The sequence below is a fragment of the Echinops telfairi genome, unplaced genomic scaffold (assembly GCF_000313985.2).
Source record: "Echinops telfairi isolate 266 unplaced genomic scaffold, ASM31398v2 ScPeMD7_5868;HRSCAF=6743_1, whole genome shotgun sequence".
NCBI classification, from domain to species: Eukaryota; Metazoa; Chordata; class Mammalia; order Afrosoricida; family Tenrecidae; genus Echinops; species Echinops telfairi.
Genome location: NW_022109768.1, coordinates 11,641,993 through 11,665,030, shown reverse-complemented (window position 1 = coordinate 11,665,030; position 23,038 = coordinate 11,641,993). Strand labels below are relative to the sequence as shown.

General features: G+C 43.1%; 1 protein-coding gene across 1 annotated transcript in view; it reads right to left on the bottom strand.

Moving 5' to 3' along the window:
- TTC29 (tetratricopeptide repeat domain 29) overlaps positions 1–23,038 on the bottom strand; it is a 301,858-nt gene that overhangs the window by 151,890 nt on the left and 126,930 nt on the right. The window contains exon 8 of the mRNA XM_030887202.2: positions 2,593–2,684. Coding sequence (XP_030743062.2) covers positions 2,593–2,684 — 92 coding nt within the window. The remainder of the gene's footprint in view (positions 1–2,592; positions 2,685–23,038) is intronic.

The window sequence follows — 23,038 nt, the reverse complement described above, 5'->3', positions numbered from 1 at the left end:
AAAAACAACAGTCCGGCTCTCCAACAGGTCTGAGGGACAGTGAACTGCCCCCTGTTTAAAAAGTCTGAGGACCGCTGACCTGGAGGCTAGAAGAACTAGATGGTGCCCAGCTGCTACTCCCAACTCATCTGGAAGAGATCCCAGAAGAAGGTCCGGGAACACATGGAGAAAAATGTGACCCCAAACTCAAAATCATAAAACAGACCAGGCTCATTGGTCAGAGAGAGACTGGAAGCACCCCCAAGACTATGGCCCTTTGCCACCCTTCATCTCTGGAAAGGAACTCACCACCCTGGCTCAATTTTCAACACACGATAGGCACGTCTGTAAGAGGACAATGCCTTTAGGGGGATATGTTCACCTTAGAATAACCAGCCCTTTGAAAACAAAGGGTTAACATTTCCCCAAGGACAAAATTCAGAAGGGTTAGGAAGGAAGGAGAAATGGAAACAGGAGACAGAGGGAGGCAGTGGGAGATGTGATGTGTCATTGCGGGATTGTAATAAATGAAACGAAACAAGATGTGTATGGTTTGAAGGGAAAATGGATTTTCTTTTCGGTAAACCTTCACCCAGTTCATAATAAAAAGGCTGGAAATACAATATGTTCTTAGAGTTTGGGGAACAAAAAGTATTCTCAAGAGACAAGATGAAGCATGACCAGACACATTGTTTGCATGGGGACAAAATCCTCGGGCACCTTGACCGGCCTTTTCCTCACCAATGCAGCCTTTCATTGTCTTCACACGTCTTCCTTATAAGCCTCCATTATCATCACAAGTCCCTTGAGAACACCTTTGGATTCCGTATAAAAACAATTGCCAGGAAACCCTTGGCGCTGATCTCTCTCCTTTGAGTTTAATTGGCAAAACAAATCCTGTTGGATGCCAGTGATTTGAAGGAACATGCTCCACCCCCCTCCTTTTGAGGCACCTAAAAAGACTGAAAGGAACCTTAGAGGTGCTGTGGGCTAGGCATTGAGCTACTCCATTGAGAGTAGGCAGTTCCAAGCCACTAGCTGCTCCTTTACAGAAAGGTGAGGCTATCTGCCCTGATAAACAGGCAGAGTTTCCGAAACCTCTCGCAGGGTCACTATGAGTTGGAATTGATTTGATGGCTATGAGTCTGGTTTTATGTTTAAGGGTACGCCCTGCACTACTGGGAGAATTTGCCTTTAGCCATCCACATGTTGCCTTTAGCATAGAGGCATGTTTGAGCAGGTTTTGTTTAGAATAAATCCATAGATGTCTGAATTGGAATCCTAGTAGGAACACTTTTTAACTGTTGTATATAATGACATTATTTTCAGTTCCCTAGACACTTAACATCTTAAATCTCTCTCAGATAACAATGCTATCTTATACTAAATAAAACTGTTTGTATTTACCACTGAATTACAAATGAGAAAAACTTAAAATTCAGGGTTAATAACATTGATATATATTATTATTTATTAGTCCTTGAAATAATTGTGGCCATTTTTGTAAAGCTATAACATCTATAAAAGCAAGGCTCTAGACAGATATAAAGGAGTCCTTGTGTTGTAGCGGTTATGTGTTCAGCCGCTAACCGCGAGGTCACCAGTTCGAAACCCCCAACCCCTGCTCAGTGGAAATACAGGGCTTTCTACTCCTGTAAAGAGTTACAGTCTCAGAAACCCACAGGGGCCATTCTATCCTGGCCTATTGGGTCACTATGAGTTGGCATTGATTTGATGGCAATGAGTTTGGTTTTTGGTTTATTATCAACTATCGGTGCCATGGCAGCACAGTTGTTAAGCTCTCCTCTGCTAACTGAAAGGTTAGCAGTTCAAGCCACCAACTTCTCTGTGGGAGAAAGATGTCTGCGTTCGTAAAGATTACACCTCTGGAAATGAGTCAATTATATTTTGTCCTACAGGGTGGCTATGAGTGGAACTCACTGACAATGGGCTTGCCTTCAAGAACGTTTAGTTTTATCAGCTTGGCTTAAACGGTATGCTACTATATCATGTGATCATTAAATGGCATTCACAAAACTCACAATACAAAGTGTGTATGTGAGGCAAGCCATGGAAAAATGTGTCAGGAGTATTTTATGTGTACTTTTATTAAATCTTCTCTTTTAAATGAAATCATGGGAATGTTGCCTTTGCAACATGCAATTGTTTAATCCAGATGTGCTCAAAGGACAGACGTCTTAATGGAAGAAGTACAATCGAAGCATAAACAGAGACTTTCCTCGAAGAAGAGAGCTGGAAAGGTCAGGGTGAGCCGGCTACTGAAGCATGCTACGTGTGTTTGTGCTGTCTGCTTTTCCAGCCTGTGAGAGGTGACCTGCTTTTTCTTCTCTCCTGGTATTCAGGGTCATCACGGAACTTACAGAAGATGAAAAATGAAAACAATGCAAAAAGAGAGAAACGAAGAAGAGCGTAGATGCATATTCTAAAACACCATGCTGGTTTACAATAAGTGCCCATGAAAGGGTCACTTAAGAAACGTGCTGCTTAAAATTTAAGCAGGCCATAATGGGAAGCGATGGACCTCAAACAATCTCAGCCGTTCACAGCTGAGTGAGTTCACGGTGGCAGCAGGACAAGGATGTGCTAGCTTACCTCTGCAGGACCTTGGCAATGGCTTCATACGCTCTCCCCAGACTGAGCTCATCATCCAGGTCTTCGGAGATTTTAGTTAAAGCATTAAGGACCTATCAGAAAGAGAAAGACATATGAAACGCCTAGCATGGCCAGACACACTGATGCTTCATTTCATAAGAGAAGATTAAAATTAATAGTGGTTTTTAATGTCTCCATAAAAATTCTTTTGTGGATTAAAAATTCATGTTGGTTTGGTTTATTTTTATCTATAGTTTAACTTGTTTCACAGCAATCTCTTTAAGCCGTGACAGTGAGGTCTTACTTTGGGAAAAATAATTCTCTTTCAGCACAATACCAAATCTTCCAATTTATATAACTTAGGTGTGAATAAATAATTGAATGGTTTACATTATTTTAAAATATGGGACTATTATCTAAGGTAATATAAGGCAGATTATAATATTCTACTATCGTAGCTTAAATATCACTTTTCTTTCTATAAATAGCTGTTTGAAAAGCATGGATTTAGGTGCCAGGCAATTGCTAACTCGATCATTTTATTAGGTGCATATCTCACAGTTTACACACATGTGCAGTATACACTAAAAATATTTCTTACGAATGTACTTCATTACCAACAATCTCTTCAATAATCAAAAGATTACAGCTGCCATAGCCAAACATATGACCTTAATTTAATTTAGTACTGACATCACCTATAGGGTATAATTTTCCTTTTCACTGTTTTCCCCTTTTCAATGGCCAGAAGGAGAAAAAAAATAACCCAGAAAAATAAAGATGCCGTTCTCTCTTCCTTGTTCCTAGAGCCAGCCTATTACACACATGAGGTCACAAGAACTCTCCAAAGGCCTCTATGGAAATCCTTTTTGCACATTTTCTAAGAAAGAATTAGTGGGCGGCATGTGACAGGGTTTGGGAGAAAAAGTCCGCGAGTGGGAGGTGTCCATCTGCCCGTGTGCAATGCCTGTGCCAGGCAGCTGACAATGTTTAAGTGTTAGAAGTGGATTGACACTAGTCTTTCTTCTTGTAAAGTCAATACTGGGGAAATAAAGTCAACGAGGCTGCTGTGATACCTTACAAAATCTGGGTTCCATGGGATTGACAAGAGAGAGCTTGGCATAATGTTAACTGCCACTGAGCTGGTTCTGACTCATGGCACAAGCCATGCTCTGTTGTAACCCATGTGTAACAGAGCAAAACGTTTTCTGGTCGTGCAATATGGTCCCGGTCACTGGCAGTTTTGAGGTCAGTGTTACAGCCACACTGTGTTTTCCAGTGCCCTGCAACCAAGGCGCTCATCCTCCAGCACTCTAGCAGACAATACTCTGGGGTGATTCACCGGGTTTTGGTTGGCCAAGTTTCAGAACTAGATGGTCAGACCTTTTTTGCCTAGTCTGTCATAGTCTGCAAGTGTGTCTAAAACCTGTCCACCATGAACTACCTTGTTGGTTCTTGAAATATAGATGGCATCACTTCCAACCTCCTAGCAACACACAAGCCATCACAGTAATGACAAACTGACAGGTGGTGGGCATGGCATCATATGGGCCTTAAAACTTACTGGTGCATTTTGATCCAAAGTCTTACTTCCTGTTAAACCAGTTCCAGGTGCTAGGGATGTAGCAGTAAAGAATGCAAACTTCCTGCCCTCATGGACTGACATTGAATTTGGGCCAGAGGGAGACAAGTTATAAATTCACAAATAATTGCATTTCAGAATTTTTACACTATGAGCAAAATATAATCAAGAAAGGCTTCAAAGAGGAATAAAAACCTCAACAACCATTATAAAGGAATTCCCTCAAGCACTATCACATCAAGTTGATTTGACTCATAATGACCCTATACTGGGTTTCTGAGGCTGTAAATCTTTACAGGAGCAGACCACCTCATTTTTCTCCCAAGGAGTGGCTAGTGGGTTTGAACAGCTAACCTTACAGTTATCACTCCAATGCTTACTCAACTGTGCCATCAGGGTTCTAAAAGATAAGATAGGCATTGGGAATATAGCCAGGAGGGCAGTAGGAACAAAGGTTTGTGATGAGAATGAACGTGTAATAAATGTATAATGAGGGAGGCAGGGCAGAGCAAGTTTTAACAGAGTAGAGAGAAGCAAGACACCCAACAGAAAATTCTACTATGTAGTTCATTCCTAGAATGTTTTTGCACAGTAACAAGAGCTAAATGATCCCAGTTGTCATTGATAAAATTAAGTGGCAGTCTTCCACACAGCAGCTACAAAGAAGTGAGCATCTGTTTATTGCAGGGACGAAGCACCAGTTCATTTGTTTTCTTTCCTTTATCTGACACACGTCAAAGCAGTCCTTTTCTGGACTTTTGGAATTTACAGTTTTTGTCTTTCTGCTTTATAGGCAGCTCAGTACTTCTGATTCCAACTCCACACTCAAGATTGGTCAGCCCGTTGCCTTCTTATTTCCCTTCATCCTGAGCTGTCAGAATTCCACTCTGGGTGGTCCTCATGCCCAGGTAAAGAGAGAAAAACAAAGGCTTTCAGATCAAGCAGATCAAAGACCCCAAGTTTAATGGGCCTCTGGGTCCTGGCTGGTGGCCCTCACTACTGCGGGACCATGACCCATGAAAACGACCATATAAAATAAGTCATAGAATCAAGTCCGTGAGAATTGGGAATTTTGCAATTTGTTCAAAATTTCAATGCACTCCCATTCGTGTTTTAGTTTATAAACTAAACAGGCATCTTTCCAAAATTATGGCACCATTTTGGAGTAATTTTGATATATATATTACACACGCTACCCTCTGCTCTCCTCTCTTTCTCTGAAAGTGTGGATGGAGCGCATGCTTAGATTCAGAGATTTCATTGTTTGGAAGAGACCTTACTAACCATCTAAGCAAATCTCCTCTGGCATGGTCAAGTTTTCCCGAAAGATTGGAGGCTCTCCAGTCAGGCAGGTCTTTTACTGGGTCAGCAGCTCTGCTACTGGGATGGGTGATGAGTCAGGAGACTTAACCTCTCTGAGCCTATTCCTCAAGTATGCAAATCTAACTTCAAGGGCTATTATGATCTTATTCCAATCAGATCAGGTGCCCATAAAGATTTCCTCAAGGACTTATATTTGGGCCTGGTGGTTATCAAAAAGAGGAGACTGTATCTCTAGCAGGAAAAAGAAGGAAAATTTCTATTCCTGTAAAGAGTTATCATCTCAGAAACCTACAGGGGGCAGTTCTACTCTGTCTGAGAGGGCCATTATGAGTCAGCATTGACTAATGGCAGTGAGATTGGTTTAGTTTTCGGTTTGTCCCCAGCAAGAGACATTTGGACAATGTCTGGAGATAAAAACGGTTAACATAATTGTGGGTGGTGGTAGTGGTGGTTTGGGTAGTGTAAACAGGTAAGTGCTTACTACTAATGGATAGGATAGGAGTTGAACCCCCCAGAGGTACCTCTGAAGAAAGGCCTGGCAACCTGCCCCTGAAAGATCTCCGCCTTGAAAAGCCTATGAGAAGCACACAGAGTCACCAGGGGTAGCTACCAATTCCACGACACCTTCCTTCTCTCCCTCTCTTCTCCTGTGGGTAGAGACCAGAGATGGTGCTAAAAGCACTGCAGCGAGCATGATAACCCTCTCCCTGGACCTACAACAAATAATATTCTGGACCCAATTGTCAATAGTGTCACTTTGGAGGGACCCTGCTCTAGCCTTCCCTTGACCTATTTTCACGATTGGAAACTCTTCTCTCGCGAGCCTGGCCTCCCAGTCATCGGAGAGCTCCATGAGAAAACTATTGGTTATTGATCCAAAAGCTGTAACTGCCGCCTGCCAGACCACGGTGGGTTTTGTGGAACAACACATGGTACGCCCATCCTTCTTCCAAGTGACAGGAGTTCCACTACTGACAAGCTAGGTCCTTGCCCTCCCCAAAGGCTCCAAGTTACATTTAGGATGCTATGTAATAAGTATGAATAAAACCCCAGGGCAGTTTAGCTGCATGTGACTGTTTTATTTCTGGGTTTGCCTACATATCCAGGAATTCTAGAAGAGTTTCAATACACCTAGCTCATTCCCAAGTTGTCTGTGAGCCAAAAAAAGGAACATCTCGGGGCTTTGGCTACCAATGAAGTTATGAATCCATTGCCTAGGGTGCACTTCATTTATCTCTTCCTTCCTCGTCCACTAGAACAAGCGGTGCCGCTAACATTCTGTTATACACACCCTGCACAAATCCCAACTAGCGTCGCTCCATAACAAGAGTTTTGCACTGCCTTCAGTCCAGGATAGTACTGAGAGGAGAAAAAGACAACCATCCAGATTTATATTTGCGTGGCAAATAAAAGCAAAAAACAAGCTTGCCATCTTGAGTTTGAAATCACTGTCAAATCTTATTGGAGATACATTTATTCTGATTTCTAACAGTCTAACCCCCTTTAGCCATTTCACAGTTGGTGAGCAGAAAGGATGTTTCTGCCTCATTTACAGTGTCTGAACATGATTCAGACAATCAACTGCAACATTAGTCAAAGGAATCCATGGCTAATGATTTCTGACAAGTGCTGCAGTTAACAGGAGTGAGGACCAGACTGGGCCGCAATAGCACTCAGGGCTCCCTGACTGGGGCCAGCAGTAGGCGCTACTAGAAGATTATAGAAACAGGGCAAAGAGAATTGGTCTCATACCGCTTAAAAGGCTCTCAAACGCTGGCTGGAAAAGCATAGTTTCAGGCAGTCAATAACCACAGAGACCCTTTTCTACAAAAATGTGATATTGACCAAACACAGAGGCCAATCAAGAGTGCAGCTTTGTAAACTAAAATCCGAAAGTAGTGAAGTCTTTTGCTTTTGGCTCTGTAATCTTAAACAGAGACTAAGCTAGCATTAGCATATGAATTGATCATTTAGTAGGATGTACACTTAAAGCCTGAAATAAATTAGGCATCATATGAACCATTTCTCACATACTGACTGCTTACATTGCCCAACACAGTGCAGAGAGGAGTCTGTGTTGAAAGACATGAGTTCTAGTTTCTCATCTGCCACAGGCTCACTGGGTGGTCTTGGAAGAATCATTTGGTTATCTTATTTTACAGTTTCCAAATTTGTGAGCTGATTGGTTAAACAGAATATATTTAAATATGTTTAGATAAGGAGTGCTGGTGGCCAGAGGTAGGTGGTTGAAGGCCACAAGCCAAACCATGGGGAAAAGAGAAGACGATCTGCGTGTGTAAATATCTCCCATCTCAAAGATCCTAGACGGGGTTGGGCTGTGAGTCAGAATCAGCTCCATGGCAGTGGCTTTTATTATCACTCTATTTACTTGCTTAAGCTATACCCTAATTGGCTTTAATAACTGATTCTGCTCAAAAATTTCCCGATAGGTTTATTTTTTACTTTCTTTGGAAGAAATAAAATAATCAATCATTTCATTCAACTGAATATTTATTTTCATGTTTACCTTTTATTTTTAAAATTCTTCAAGAACATCTCTTGGAAACTGTCCCTAAATTAGTTGATAGCAAGGACAGCTCTCTCTACAATATTCTTTGGTTCTTAACAAATTGCAATCGTTTCTCATGTAAATGGTCAGCATATCTAAAAGTAGAAAACTTTCTGCTTTACAGTCTCAGATTTTCAAGAACTTGCCAAAAATTCAAGGTTGTTCTTAAATCTCATAGTTTAAATTAAAACTGCAAACTAATCCTTCACTTGCCAGGTGATTACCCTGTACTTTCAAAAGTCGCGAGGATAGAAATATGTACCCCCCAAATGCCCCAAGTATCTCTTTTCACTGCAAACCCCTTTCCTGGGGAAGACCATCACGTTCGGTAAAGACAGAGTCAGTGAAATAGAAGAAGACCCCACACAAGATGCATTGACACAGTGGCTGCCGCCATGAACTCACACCTAACTACCACTGGGAGGATGGCTCCGGTCTGGGCAGTGTGTTGTTCCGCTGTACCGGGGTCACTAGGAGTCTGAATTGACTCACGGCACCTGCCAACAACAGCACGCTCAACAATCAAATGGCTCTCAAACCAAAAATAATGATACACAATTCCATGTGCAGGGAAGAATCAAGCTCCCCTCAATAGTAAATGGACATGTTTTGCTAAGCCAGTCATTATAATTTTGTACTGTCTACAAGAGACATGCATGTGTATGAAGCATTTTTATTTTAATGGTCAATTGTACAGTAGTGGCTTATGCAGTAATCTGTCTGTCACCAGCTTTTCAAATACCAGCAGGGTGACTGATCTGTGGTGATCTGCTTTCAGTGGAGCTTCCAGACTAAGACACTCCGGATCTACTTCTAAAAAGCAATCAGTGAGAACCCAATGTCAATGTTGTCTGATCCAATGCTGGAGGCTGAGCCTTCTAGGCTGCAATGGTGCTCACACTACACACTGACCACAACAATAGGCTCCAGCATGCCGACCGTCGGGCAGTGGGCTCCGACTGGACAACTTTGTTCTGTTTGACGGGAGTCATTATGTGTCAAAGCTGATCTGATGGCCATCCACAGCCCTAGTCCTCACACCGGAAAGAAGGGAACAAGGGATTCAGTTTCATTTCTTTCTCCCTCTCTCTCTCTCTCTTTTTTCTTTTTTTTTACCATGGCCATCAATATAAATGGATTCTTTCATGACAAGAGGAATATGCTGATATGCATTCATTATGGATCAAAATTAGAGGTCTGATAACCAGGAAATAATCAAGGGGGGAAACTTTTTGGGTGGTGGTGGTGTGTGTGTGTGTGTGTGGGGGGCCTTGTGCGTTTTCAATAAAACATTCTTAAACTCCACTTGGTTATAATTACATGGGGACAAATATTGACCAGGACACAGGACAAAGCTTTTCATAACAAAAGGAAGCGGCTCCGATGGTTGCAGGGGTTGTGAGTGGGCGGTGGGGAACCAGGAAGGGAAGGTGCAGCAGGAAGTAGGCTAGAGCACAGACAGAGGTTAACATGGGTCAAGGGGCAGATGGAATTTCTCGAGAGGGGGCGGGGAAACAATGGGGCTGGGGGGACAAACTACTGCGAGTATGGTAAGCTGTTTGTGGTTGAATGCAAAATTGCGGACTTGAAATGTAAATCCCCCGCTAATTTCACGGAGAAAAATTAAAAAACAATCGACCATTGTGCCAAGGAAGGCCTCACTCAGTCTGGCAGTTCTCGTTACTTAGGGTGGCCAAAGAGAGTGGTGGCAAACCAAGTCACATAGAGTGTCAGCCTGGTTTGACCGCACACACCCGTGCTATCACTCACTGTGCGGGGGCAGAAACGTCAATATCTAAGCCAGACTCCAGCCACCTTGACCTTTCTGGAATGCACCCAGTTGCCACCACCTTTAGGGTCTGCTTGCCGCCCTTGCTTGTTCCCACCGGCCTCTTGCTTGTTCTTCCCAAAGCTTGTGCAGCTGGCCAACTCTCACACGTGTGTGCACATGCACACGCACATAACCATGACTGCTTCTCTTTCCTCTTCTTGCCCTCTCCACAGTGCCACACTTATCGATCTGAATCATGGTTCTCCACTGTGATCAGGATGGACCCGAGGGTAGCGACTACATCTGTTTTATTTTTCCAGTGCTTGCCTAACTGCTAGCATTATACTTAAAATGGGATGCTGAGTATTGTTGAATGAATACGGTAGAGTCCTTGGAAGGTAGTAGTGGTGAAGGAAGTATCTCCAGAAATACCAATGTGGATATGATGAGCTACAAGGGACTGGCTTTTCGAATAGATACCACCCACGCCAACAAACCGAATCCACCGTCAGTGAGCCGATTCTGACACAGCAACCCTGTAAAGGGTTTCTGGGACTAGGCATCGTTCTCCTGGAGAGCGGACGGTGGGTTTGAACTGCAGACCTTGTGACTAGCAGCCCAATGTCTAATGCACAGTGCCCCCAGTGCGCCAATTAGAATAGATACCACTAGAAAAAGGAGAAAAAGTCGAAGATGGCACTTGATAACTACTCTGTCCTACAGATTTCGTTTTAGCAAATAAGCCAGATTCCTAGAGGGATGTTTTAATAAAATGTTAGAACATAACAATTCCCCAGTGAATGTGTACTGTTTTTGTTTTGTCAAATACACAGCAAAAGCTGTCTCCCATGGGTGCTCAGGGTTCAGACGTAGAATGATGCTGGCATGTTGTGGCAGCTGGTGCAGTAGACATTCTTCCCACTAAACACCATTTCCTCTTCCTCTCAGTATAGAACAATTGTTGCGTTGATTTCAATGTGGGGCGGTCTCATGTGTGCTGGATGGGACAGGAACTGTTCTCAGCGGGGTTTTCGATGACTGATTTCGGGAGGACCTGGATGGCCAGGCCGCCCTTCTGCGGCACACGTCAGGATGGGTTCGAACCACCCGACTGGGTTAGTACTGAACTGCTTGTGCTACTTAGCGAGACTCCTCATCGGGACGAAGGAGAGCCAAACGCGGCTGCTACCTTCACAGGTAGCAAAATGAGGGGGTGAGGTGGGAGGTGGCAAGTCACTAGCGTGGTGACAAGCGGAAGCACCCGGCTTCTCCCTCAGTGGCCACTTATCAACCCTCTGGTTATGCCATCTTCAACAAAATGGTTTCCAGCTCCAGGGGGCATGGAGTCTTCTATATTCATGCGTGTCTAGCTGGAAGTTCTTAATAAGCACGAATACTATGAACGGTTCTCTATTTCTGCATGAACCGATCCGAGTGCTCCCAGGAGATTTGTCCTTCCCTCGGTGGGGGAGCCATTCGCAATTCCCCTTACTCGATTTCTCCCTGATTGAAGGCAACATTCAATGCATGTTTTGTTTGGCTTCCTTCTCTCAGAAATCCACTCAAGGCTTGAGAGGCATCGTGAGTTTATTCTCTGTGTGCAATCTGATATGTTCTCCGCCACAGGCCATTATTCCAGTAAACTCAGTAAGCCCTAATTTAGATCCACCAGGTAATGCTTTCCTACTGGGCTGGGTGAACATGTTTCTTTAAAATACAACATGGCCAGGAATCTTCCTCGGAACCCTCGCGCTGGAGCGGCTTCATCTATTACCCTCTCGCAGCGAGAGAAGAGACAAGAAAACAATTTAGGAGTCATTTCCATTCTGACGGATGTGACAATGACTGGAAATGCGATTCCTGCCAAGAGCTTTTATCAAGTATGTTATAACAACTAGTAATAAGTGTAAATTATAAATGGCTGGGATCTTCGGGGGAAACAGTGGCAATTCAAAGCCGTGGTTGGTGCCTCGGCGAAGGCTCTGTCACTCTTGGAATTCCCTGGCTGCCCAGTAGTTTTGGCCTGACAATAAACAACCATTTCGTCCGTTATCTAATCCCAGCCAGGAGGTGAGTGCAACGGCAAGCTTTGCAGATGTTCGCATCCAATCATCTATCCATAATTGATGAAACAGGGAGGTCGCATGTAATGGCTGCTAGGATGCCAGCAACGAATCAATGGTTTTTTGACAAAACAAGCCAGTGTGGCGCAGAGCACTGAGCAGCAGCAGGCGGGGCACGGGTGCCGAGATGCAGGCTGGGAGGGCGAGGCCTCACGGTTTCCTGAGAATCCCTCAGGGTGCCTGTGGCCAAAGGGCCAGACACACGTGAGCAGATGCAGGTGACTTGTAGAGGCAAAGGAGGTTCCTGACGTGCAAAGAAAAGAAAGGGCAAAAAAGATGAAGACAGGCCAAGGCGGGGAAGGAAGCGGTGAGAAAGCAGTGGGCAAGGTGGGAACCCGGGCACGGACAAATGCACCAGGAGTTCAGAAATGCCTTTGAATGCTGGCGCTGTGGTCCAGATGTCTGGGCGGCTTTTATCACGCAGCGTGGCTCCACTCATACACCTGGCTGTCGAACTGTGCAGCCTGCGAGCCTCTGATGCCAAAGCGATTGCCAGGCATGCCCTCGTGCCCAGACTGCCTCTGAAGCACAGCCATCCCTGCTCTGTTTAACACTGTGGACACTTCACTCTGTGGATTCAAGGAAATCCACCAAAATCACGAGAGCAAAGGGGAGATTACTCTCAGACACGGCAATGAGGCAGAATTGAAAAGCCAGACCGTTCCTCAAGACTGGGACTAACCTGAAATACGTGCCGCTTAAAATCAAATTTACGGCAAAGAAATGTGAGTCGAAGGCAAAGTGTTCTTCAATAATAACAATAGAAAAAGAAAGGAAAAAAACCCCAACACCTCTATTCACCTCGACCTATGCAGAAAGTATAATAAAGGCATTAATCGAGTATACTTTTATTGACTGAATAAAATCCAGGAAATTTAAACAGAAATAAACAGCGGAAATGCTACACTTCCATTGCAAGGCTAAAAATGTAATGTTTTTACGCATTTTACTGCGTAATATTATAAGATGAAGAATGGTGGAATGAAATGGTAGTTATTATTGCTATAGGTAGTCATAAAGCGGCTTGGGACAGAGATGTTTTAAATATTAATATTCCTAAAATCACTTAAATCAATTTAACACTCTTTAGTGGTTTATTTAGAAGTGTGATTTATTTTCTTCTTTGCCACCAATGCCTTTGATCAGCTCAGAAATAACATATGAGCTGAAAACAAAATGGTAAAACAAATTGCTGCTAGCATTCTTATAGTAAGCTTTAGGTTTTATAGCATAAACTAGAAAATTATCATTATATTTGGCACGCTCAAAGTACTTATCAATACTAGGAAATTGAGAATTATAGAGCCCGGAAGGAATCGCAGAGCTCCGTTGTGGAATGACTTCCCAGGCGCCCTGCTTCTGTCGCACTGCCATCCTCCCAGCTGCTCTCTGCCCCGTTCACCCAGTCAGTCGGAATGCCAGCCGTCCCCAGGGACCGTTTTGGTTCTTACTCGCCCAGGGCAGAAGCTTGGCATCCAACAGTTTTTCACGGATCATAATCTGATCTTAGCAAGGCACCACCAACGAAAACAGCCCTGGTGGTGTAGTGGTTTTGCCCTGGGCTGCTCACCATAAAATCAGCAGCTCAAAGCCACCAGCTGCTCTGAGGGAGAAAGATGAGGCTTTCTACGCCCATGAAGAGTTCACAGTCTTAGAAACCCATAGGGGCAGTTCTACCCTGTTCTCTCGGGTCACTGAGTTGGAATTCACTCAATGCAATGAGTTTGGTTGTTGGGTTTTTGTTTGTTTGTTTGTTTGTTCTTAATCCAGCTAACTTCAACTCATGGCGATGCCGCACATGTCAGAGGAAACCTGTGCTCCACAAGGTGTGCAGTGGGTGACTTTTTTGGAACTAGACTGGCAGATTTTCTCCTTAGGTGCCTCTGGGTTGACTTGAAGCTCCAACCTTTTAGGTAGCTGATGAGTGTAGTAAAACATTTGCACCTCATGAGGATGACTCTTATTTACCAAGATGATACCCCTCTGGTAATGTCCCTTGAAACCCATCATGTCTGCCGGTCCTCAGAACTTCTTTCTAGTCCGATTCCTTGTGCTTAGCCCTGTGTCTTAGTTACTGTGCGTCTGGAGACCCACGTAGCTGCTGCCAATATACCTACACCAGGAATCCTACAGCTGAGCCCCAGTCGCATGGCTCAGAGCTTGTCATCTGATGCCTTCAAGTTGTCCCTACCAGTTACTGAGCACGACTTACTCCTGCAAAGTGCTCTGTGCTCACAATGGATTTAGTTTCCTGGGGCCCTTTAAGAGAAGTATTAATGTTCTAATTTTACAAATGAGAAAAATAAACCACAGAGAGGTTGAGCAACTTTTTCTAGGATACATAATGAGTTGATGAAGGAGAAAGGGTTTGAACTAGGTTTCTTGGACTTAAAAAGCCTTGCTCTTAAGCACTGTGATCCGCCTGTTGTTGGATTGCTCTGAGTATGATTGAGCTTGAGCTTGACCTTCACTTATAGCTGATTACCTCCTGCCACAGTTCCCAGAAACAAGTCTCTATTCCTGCCCACTCATTGCAGTCCAATATTTGACTGTGTAGATGCCACCTTCATGCTTGCCTGATCACACATTGACCAGTATTACCATAGTACCAGCTGCTTTCCCCTGCTGCCCACCAGTCTAATTATAATAACTAATAATCTCTCTCCGTTTCCTCTTGCTGCCATTGGGTCAAGCCTGACTCATAGCAACACTAGAGGGAGGAATAGAATTGCCCCTAGGATTTCTGAGTAGAGGGTTAGAGGTATTGAATCGCCGGCCTTGTGGTTAGCAGCCCCAGGTGTAACTCACTAAGCCAGTAGGGCTCCTAACAGCTAAGAATAGCCCAAACTAGCCAAGCCAAACTGCCATCGAGTCATTGCTGACTCATCGTGGACTCCTTATGGGTGTCTGTGACTGTAACTGTTTATGGGAACAGAAAGCCCAGTCTTTCTCCTGAGGAGCTGCTGGTGGTTTCAAACTGCTGACCATGTGATCGCAGCCCAACTCATAACCACTACACCTCCAGGACTCCTAATAATAGCTAATACTAACCCAATATTTTGAATCCTGGGTGGTACAAATGGTTAATGCGCTTGGCTGCTAACAAGGTTGGAGGTTCAAGTCTACCCAGAGGTGCTTTGGAGGTGTGGTAGTTACATAATCTGTTGTTAATTTGAGGATTAAGAGTGAAGGGGTGGAGTCTAGCCTGTCAATCAAGTAGCAGCTTAATGACCTCATTTGGAGGTGCTAAGGAGATAAATAACTCACTGCAGGGAGGACATATAGATTCACTCCTGGGAGATATTGCAGCTGCCAAGACACTTAGAACTACTCTAGTGCCCTGAGCTGGAGGAACCACGTGGGGCACCCTGCCAGCCCTGAGATGCTTACAATGCCACTGGATCCACAAAACTTCCCACCCGATGGCCTGTAATCTTTCTGCTTTCAACATCATTGCATGTGTTGTGTGAGTCTTAAGAGGACTTCATAGATTGATATCAGACATATGGGCTAATATTGGACTTGTGGACTTGATCTGGACCAGGCTGGGATGTTTTCTCAATATTCAATTGCTCTTGTATATAAAGCTTTCTTATACACATATGAGTGTCTATGAATTTGTTTCTCCAGTCTACCTAGACTAACACAGGAAGAAAGGCCAAGTGATCTTCTTTGGAAAAATCACCATTGAATACCCAATGAGTATAGTTCTACTCTGATACCCGTGAGGTTGCCACGATAGGAAACTGACTGAGTAAGAAGTGGCTGTTGTTAAAAAATTGAATTTGAATAATATCGGTTCTCTCTACTATGTCTTTTCCTACTCACTGAAAAAGCAAATAAATAAAATAGCCACTTTATAGTAGTCTACAAGACCTTACATGATCTGTTAACTCGTTTCTTTGACTTCTGGCTCCTACGACTCTCTGTCCCACTGCCTCTCTTCAGCCTCCCTGGCCCTCAGCCCACTTAGGACTTTGGCACTGATCATTATTGTGTCTGCCTGGGTTAAACTTCCATTCAATATCCACAGGGCCAACTCTGTAATGGGCTCCCAGTCTTCCTTCACACAGCTTCTCTGCTCTGATCACCAACTTAAAATTCCCTTCACCCAATGTCTTGGCACTCTGAAATTGTTCCTTAGCTGTATTTGACATTCGTTTATAGTCATCTTATATTGGTCATTGTCAAATAAACTATAGAACTTGCTAATGATTTGAGCATGATTGATAGACATTGTCTTTGCCCAGTGGTATGGAAGCTCCAAGAAGATTCCAACAGCAACCTCTTTGTTTTATTATTATGTGTGCCAAGTGCCTAGAGCAGTATTTGATAAATTCCAACATTGAGAAACCCCCAAATCAAGCTCACTGCCATTGAGTCATTAACAATTCATGGCAACCCTATACAGGGTTGCTGAGGCTAAATCTTTATGGAGCAGATAGTCTCAGTTTTGTCCTATGTAGCTGCAGGTGTGTTTGAAGCACCGACCTTGCTGTTAGCAATCCAACAGCTTACCTGACAGCGACAATATTGTTGTTACTGTTAAGCACAGTTCTGACTCATAGCCACCCTATGTACAAGAGAACAAAAACCTGCTCAGCTCTGTGCATTCCTCACAATTGTTCATATGTTTGAGATCATTATTGCTGCCATTGTGTCAATCCACCTCATCAAGGGCCGTCCTCTATTATTAGGCTTCTCTACTTTACCAAGCATCAGGTCCTTTTTCGGGCATTGGTCTTTCCTGATAACAAGTGAAAAGTATGTGAGATGAAGTCTTGCCAACCTTGCTTCCAAGGAGCATTCTGGCTGTACTTCTTCCATGACAGATTTGTTGGTAATTTTGGGAATCTATAGTATTTTCAATAATTTTTATGAGCACCACAATTCAACTGCATTGATCCTTCTTTGGTCTTTCTTATTCAATGTCCAACTGTCACATGCATATAGGGTGACTGAAAACACCATGGCTTGGGTCGGTGCATCTGAGGCCTCAATGTAACATCCTTGCTTTTCAACACTTTAATGAGGTCTTGTGTAGGAGATTTACCTAATGCAATGACTGCTGCTTCCATGAGCCTTGATTATGGGTCCAAGCAAGATGAAATTCTTGACAACTTCAATCTTTTCTCCATTCATCATGATATTACCTATTAGTAGAGTTGGGAGGATTTTAGTCTTTCTTACATTGAGTTGCAATCCATATTGAGGGCTGAAATCACTGATCTTCATCAGCAAGTCTTCAAGTCCTCCTCACATTCAGCAAGCAAATCTGAACAGCGCCAATAGATGCTCCAAAAATATTTACTAAATGAGGAAGTCCTAGATTCCTCTTAAGAATACACATAATAACAATGTTAAGTTTCTTAGCACTCCATGGCAGGCATTATTATTTTTGTTTGTTTGTTTTAAAAATTAGAAAAACCAAAGCACATGGAGTGAAACCTCTTAGCCAAGACACATAACCCTCAGCAGTGTGACTGCAGAGACAGCACCCTTATTCAGCCCCCTCTCCATCTCATTCTCAGTATTCTGCCTGATCATGCCAATATAGGGGCTGGGATCCCAGTTCAACCTCCCTGAGATGTACTTGATTGTTTAATATGCCCTTCTATCCATAATCCTTTTTGCTACATCACCTTTTGTGATGTACTTTAAATTCTAGCCTCTCTGCCTGTGGTTATAATCCCATTTGGAGGGAGTCACAGGAAGATGTAGTTGATTGTTTAATATGCCCTTCTATCCATAATCCTTTTTGCTACATCACCTTTTGTGATGTACTTTAAATTCTAGCCTCTCTGCCTGTGGTTATAATCCCATTTGGAGGGAGTCACAGGATTTAGGTGGAATGTATCCTTAGTCACCAATTTACTAGAGGTTTAACTTATGTCGCCCATGATTTTCTCTGAAGGTATGGTCTGCTGACAGACCAAAAGCACACCTCCAAAAAAGTGCCATCCCCAGAAGCAGGAATCGAGTGAGAAAGCCCGGGACTGTCCAAAGAAGAGCACACTGGAGATGTCTGTCTGAAGTGGTGGAGGCTGAGACCAGAGGGACCAGAGACTCTGCCTAGAGACTGTGGGGCAGAGCCAAGGAGCCAGGTCAATACCAGACAGAGGTGTGAGGTCAGGAAACCTCAAGACAGAATAGAGGAGCAGCACAGAGACTATGGGACGGTGAGGCAGAATGACAGGGGGAATTCCTGGTCCATGGAGGTAGAGCCAAGGGACCTACGCAGCCCAGAGGCTGAGGACCCCAGAGAGAGTTGGCTGCTGGCTGAGGAGAGGTGTTGCTGTGGACCAATGATTGGATCCTTACTGTTTCCTGATCCTGACTTGGGATAACCTATTAACCTCCCTCATCAAGCCCCTCCATTGTGAGTACTGTTTGTGGAGCCATCGCAATGGATTATGGCATCCAGAGTGGAAGCAGAGCGCTCTGGGAGACACGGTTGGTGTCAGAATAGGGCAAAGAAGGTTGGAGGGTGATGGCGTGTCTGACCCCTGTCTCATGGCAATGAAGAAGCCAGAGGAGGCCAGATATGGCTCATCCTCACAATTTTCACATGGTCTAATTATCAACAAAGAGGAAAACCGCAGTGTTATACACCAATGTTGTTAAGGGAATGGAGCAAAGTTTAATGGCTTGGTAAGGTTAAAGTGGTACTTAGCCTCAAAATCACAACCAGAACCCAAGTGTCTGATCCTCCAATCTGGTGTAACTTTCCATACCTATATCTTAATTGGAAGATGGTAGTGATTGCCTAGATAGTAACTTTCCATTCTTATGTCATCTGTTGCAATAAAAATTAAAAAAGTAATTTTGGCTTTGAAACCTTGTGACACATACTGATGTTTATTTACATAATCTTTTAACGGGGAAAATGTTTATTTTCTTAATATCTATGCTATTATAAACATAAAATACACATAATAAACACTCCCTCTGATGTAAGCTAATATAAGCTCATAGGGAAAATGAATACGTTTAATTAAATTTAGGAAAAATGTATAGTTAAATCATTGGCGGTGTAATAATAAGGAACAATAAACCATTATCTCCTTAATATTCCAGTGGAATTTCCATCAGCACGCTATATTAATAAATACCATCTTCATTTTACAAAGCAGATGCTAAGAGATTTGCATGTGTTCTGATCAGTCAGCGGTGGCAGCAGGAATAGCAGAGCCTTTGCAGGAACCTAGCAAATCGTACCTTCACTTTTGAATCATGTGCACCAACATTTATCAAAGATTACCACGTGCCAGGAGCCAGTTCTGAGTGCATCTACCTGTGAAGCCATTCGCTCGCAGCCACCCTAGGAGTTAGGTATGTTTACAGACCTCCTCATTTGGCAGTTGAAGGAACAAAGCACAAGAGCTGTAAGGTAACTCAGCCACGGCCCCAGGGTTAGAAATAGGAGGGTTTACATTGAGAAAGATCCCAATTTGCAATCCAGTGGCTTGATTCCAGAAGTCATCGTGTGAGCAACTACATCATACTGTAATAATGTTGGAGCTGGTAAGTGAAAGAACTGAATTGAGTAGGATTCTTTCCTCCTCCCCTTATTTTATTTTGTCTAAATGTTCTACACATTCTCCTCTACCACATTTTTAACCTGACAAATTGAGCAAACAATACTTTTCATGGGCTCCTTTTCTTTGCGTTTACCAATTGTTGCCAAGTCATCCATTGCCATCAGGACTCCATTTAGGGTTTCTAAGGCGGTACATCTTTATGGGAGCAGATGGCCTCACCTTGCTCCCAGAGTGACTGGTGGGTTTGAACCACCAATGTCATGGTTAGCAGTCTGATGCTTACCTAAGAGTTACTAGTCGATGGCAAATCTGCACCAGGAGCAAGAAGTGACTTGGAAGATAGGAATAATATGTTGAGTACACAGCTTTTGAAAAAGACAATTCTATTACTTTTCTTTCTGGGGCTGCACAGGCTCATAGGTGCACTGTCAGCAAACATACAGAGAAAACAGGGAAAATTCCACTTAAGCAGTAAGTCATAACCAATGGAGCATCTCCGGGCGCATTATCTATGCTAATGGGAGTGGAAGAGTGGGGTGGAAGAAGAAATGAGAGGTGGGAGTTCCCGACATGCCTTTCTCTGGAGAAGTCAACCATTCGTTTAGTGGCCAGCCAAGTGCTTAACCATGTCACCACCAGGGTTCCCTACAAGAAACTAAGAGGACATTACTGTTTGTTTTTAAAAGAAAACTTACACTTTCCAGAAAAGGAAAGGGGAGTTCTAAATAACAGGCTCGCAGTCACAAAGCTAGCAATTGTATAGCCGTGACCGGAGCTCCGGCTCTTCACACTAATTCTGTTGCAACTGGTGGAATTGTCAGTGCGATGATTTTAATTTTAAACTCATCTGTTAAGCCTCCTCACAAACCTCCCACATAAAAATTTAATAACATTGTCTCGCGTCTTTTCTACTTAATGAACTACTTATTGGCATAAATAACATTTGTATTCTTTGCCAGTAGAAAATATTATAGAAAAACACTTCAGGTGTTAAAAAAAAATTCACTTCTGCTGCCAGACTAGTGCTGAATCCTTAATGACTTTGTGGAAGATGGCGAATGGGCATGAGTGGACATAGGAAGTAGAAGGGGCAAATGGCATTAGGCTTTGGTCACCCAGGGACTGCTAAAACACATGACTGCCCTGGTACGTGTAGCCCTTTCAAGACCAAACTCTTTTCTTTTTTGAATGTTCTCTTTTTCTTTTTTGAAACCATGTACTTTCAGTCATGGCAGGCATTTATGAAAATTAAATTAAAACCATTTTAAGGTAATATGGATTTTAAAACAACAGTGGGACAGATACGAGAGGGATTAAAAAATTTGTGGGAAAATTCCATTATCATATAATGCGATTTTTCCACAAATGTTTCAAGTCCCCTCAAATGTCCTGAGATGTCTTTGGTGCTGGGGGTTGGTGGGCGCGTTTCTTCAGATTCACCAGATGGCAACACACACTAAAAGTGAGATACCAGATTCCCAGTAAACCAGAAAGGCAGAAAAGGTGGGTGTATGCTCCATTGGTCAGGAAAAATCAAAGCCTTCCTACTTGTGAGCAGTGTTCTCGAAGATCTGATTCCACCATCCCATCTTCCCAGATCCTCTTCCAAAGGACTTTCCCCGCTCCTCTGCTGCCCTGACGTTCATATTCTAGCACGGTGACAATGTCGTGTTCTGTCCTTGAAGGCCTATATCATGCTGCTCCCCTCTCCACTGAAGGGGAAATTATCTTTTAACTCAAATTTCATCACTTGAAGGAGTCCTGATAGCACAGTGGGATAACTCCAATATCAACAGTTCAAACCCACCAGCTACTTTGTGGGAGAAAGATGAAGTAATCTCCTCCCATAGGACCTGCACAAGACCTCTTTAGAATGTTGAAAAGCAAGGATGTTGCTTTGAGGACTGACCCAAGCCATGAAGTTTTGAATGAAGACTGATGAAGCCAAGTCAAGTGCGTTAACTAAATTATGTGTCGAAAACCAAACCGATTGCCCTTGAGTGAAATCTGACTCATGGAGACTCATAGGACAGAACAGAACTGCTCCATAGAGTTTGTCGGGGTGTGGTGTTTATGAAAGTAGACAACTATATCTTTCTCCCTTGGAATGGATAGTGGTTAGGAATCATCAACCTTTTGGTTAGCTATCAGTCCTTAACCACTGCATCACCAGGGCTCAAATTTAGTGTTAAACACGTGTGGTGGTTACCTAATGTTGTGTCTACTTGAAGTGTAGGAGTGGAGTCTAGTCTATCACTTAGGTCTCTGCCTGATAGTACATGCTGTGGGCGTGGCCTTCTCATAAGGCGGGTCATTTTAGGGATTGGCTGGCCTCTTCACTACCTTTCTTCAACTGTCCATCACCTGCTGATCCCTGGCCATAATTATTATCATTTAAAAAGAAAAAGGAGGGTTGGTAGAGGGCATTCATGAGGAATATATAGAAACACACTTTATCTATACTCTTCACAAGAGTCCATTTTATTAGTTGCAAATTAAACTTTTACATGTTTTAGTAAAAGGACTATTTAGTTAAAACAGTTTTTAACTGAAAACAAGCCTACTGTCATCCAGTAGATTCCGACTCATAGCGATCCTATAATGCAGAATAGAACGGCTCCTTTGGCTTCGTGAGACTGGAGATGGTTACAGTAGCACACTTATCTTTTTGCCTGAGAAGCAGCTGGTGGGCTCAAACTATCGACCTTGCAATGTTTAGCCTATGTGTTACCAGGGCTCCTTTTGCAAGTATATAGATTGAATATTAGGGATGTAGTATGAATGCTGATATTTCAAACTCCAGTGTGTGTTATTTCAATGGAGAATTATTCTGAGCAAGTTCTAACTGAGTTTTAACTAAGATGAAGTATTTGCTTCCACTGCACATTCATTTGAGAATATTTTGGATGGTTACACTTTGCAATGTTGAGATAGATGTTCTTTTCTGAATTTCCTGCTTTGTGTGTTAGAGGAATGTGGCTAAACGATGAAGCACAACTGACACACATATTCCTACTGGACACAGTGAATCCTGCAGCCATAGCTGGATTCTTCCCGGCTCTTCTTTGGTGGTTACTAGATCGACGTGCGCTCACAGCTGTGTCATTGCCTCTAGGTCTGTCATACGATTAGTCCTGTGATGAACTATGCAGGTTGTTTTATTGCTCCAGAGAACATTTTCATATGCTACGCCTTGAACTTTAAGGGGTATACCTGCATTATGTTCCATATGTCATTACTCTGTGTGGATGATTAGAGTAGTTAATTTTCAGATTCTCAAAGTTCATCTCTTTAGTGGGAACCAAGCAAAAGAGGTCCCTCTCTTCATAGTCTCCCACAATATATCCCAGAAAATGTTGCACGATTTCTTAAAAGGTGTATGACCGACTAAAAATTTCAGCAGTGTTGTAAAGAGCTAATGTAGCAACACTTTTTAAAAATGAGCAAGTAAATTAATTAGAAAGTTTTGTCTTAAGTAGTATTCTAGAGCTCAAGTACATAAAAAGCTGGCTTTCACAGAAAAATACACACTTGACA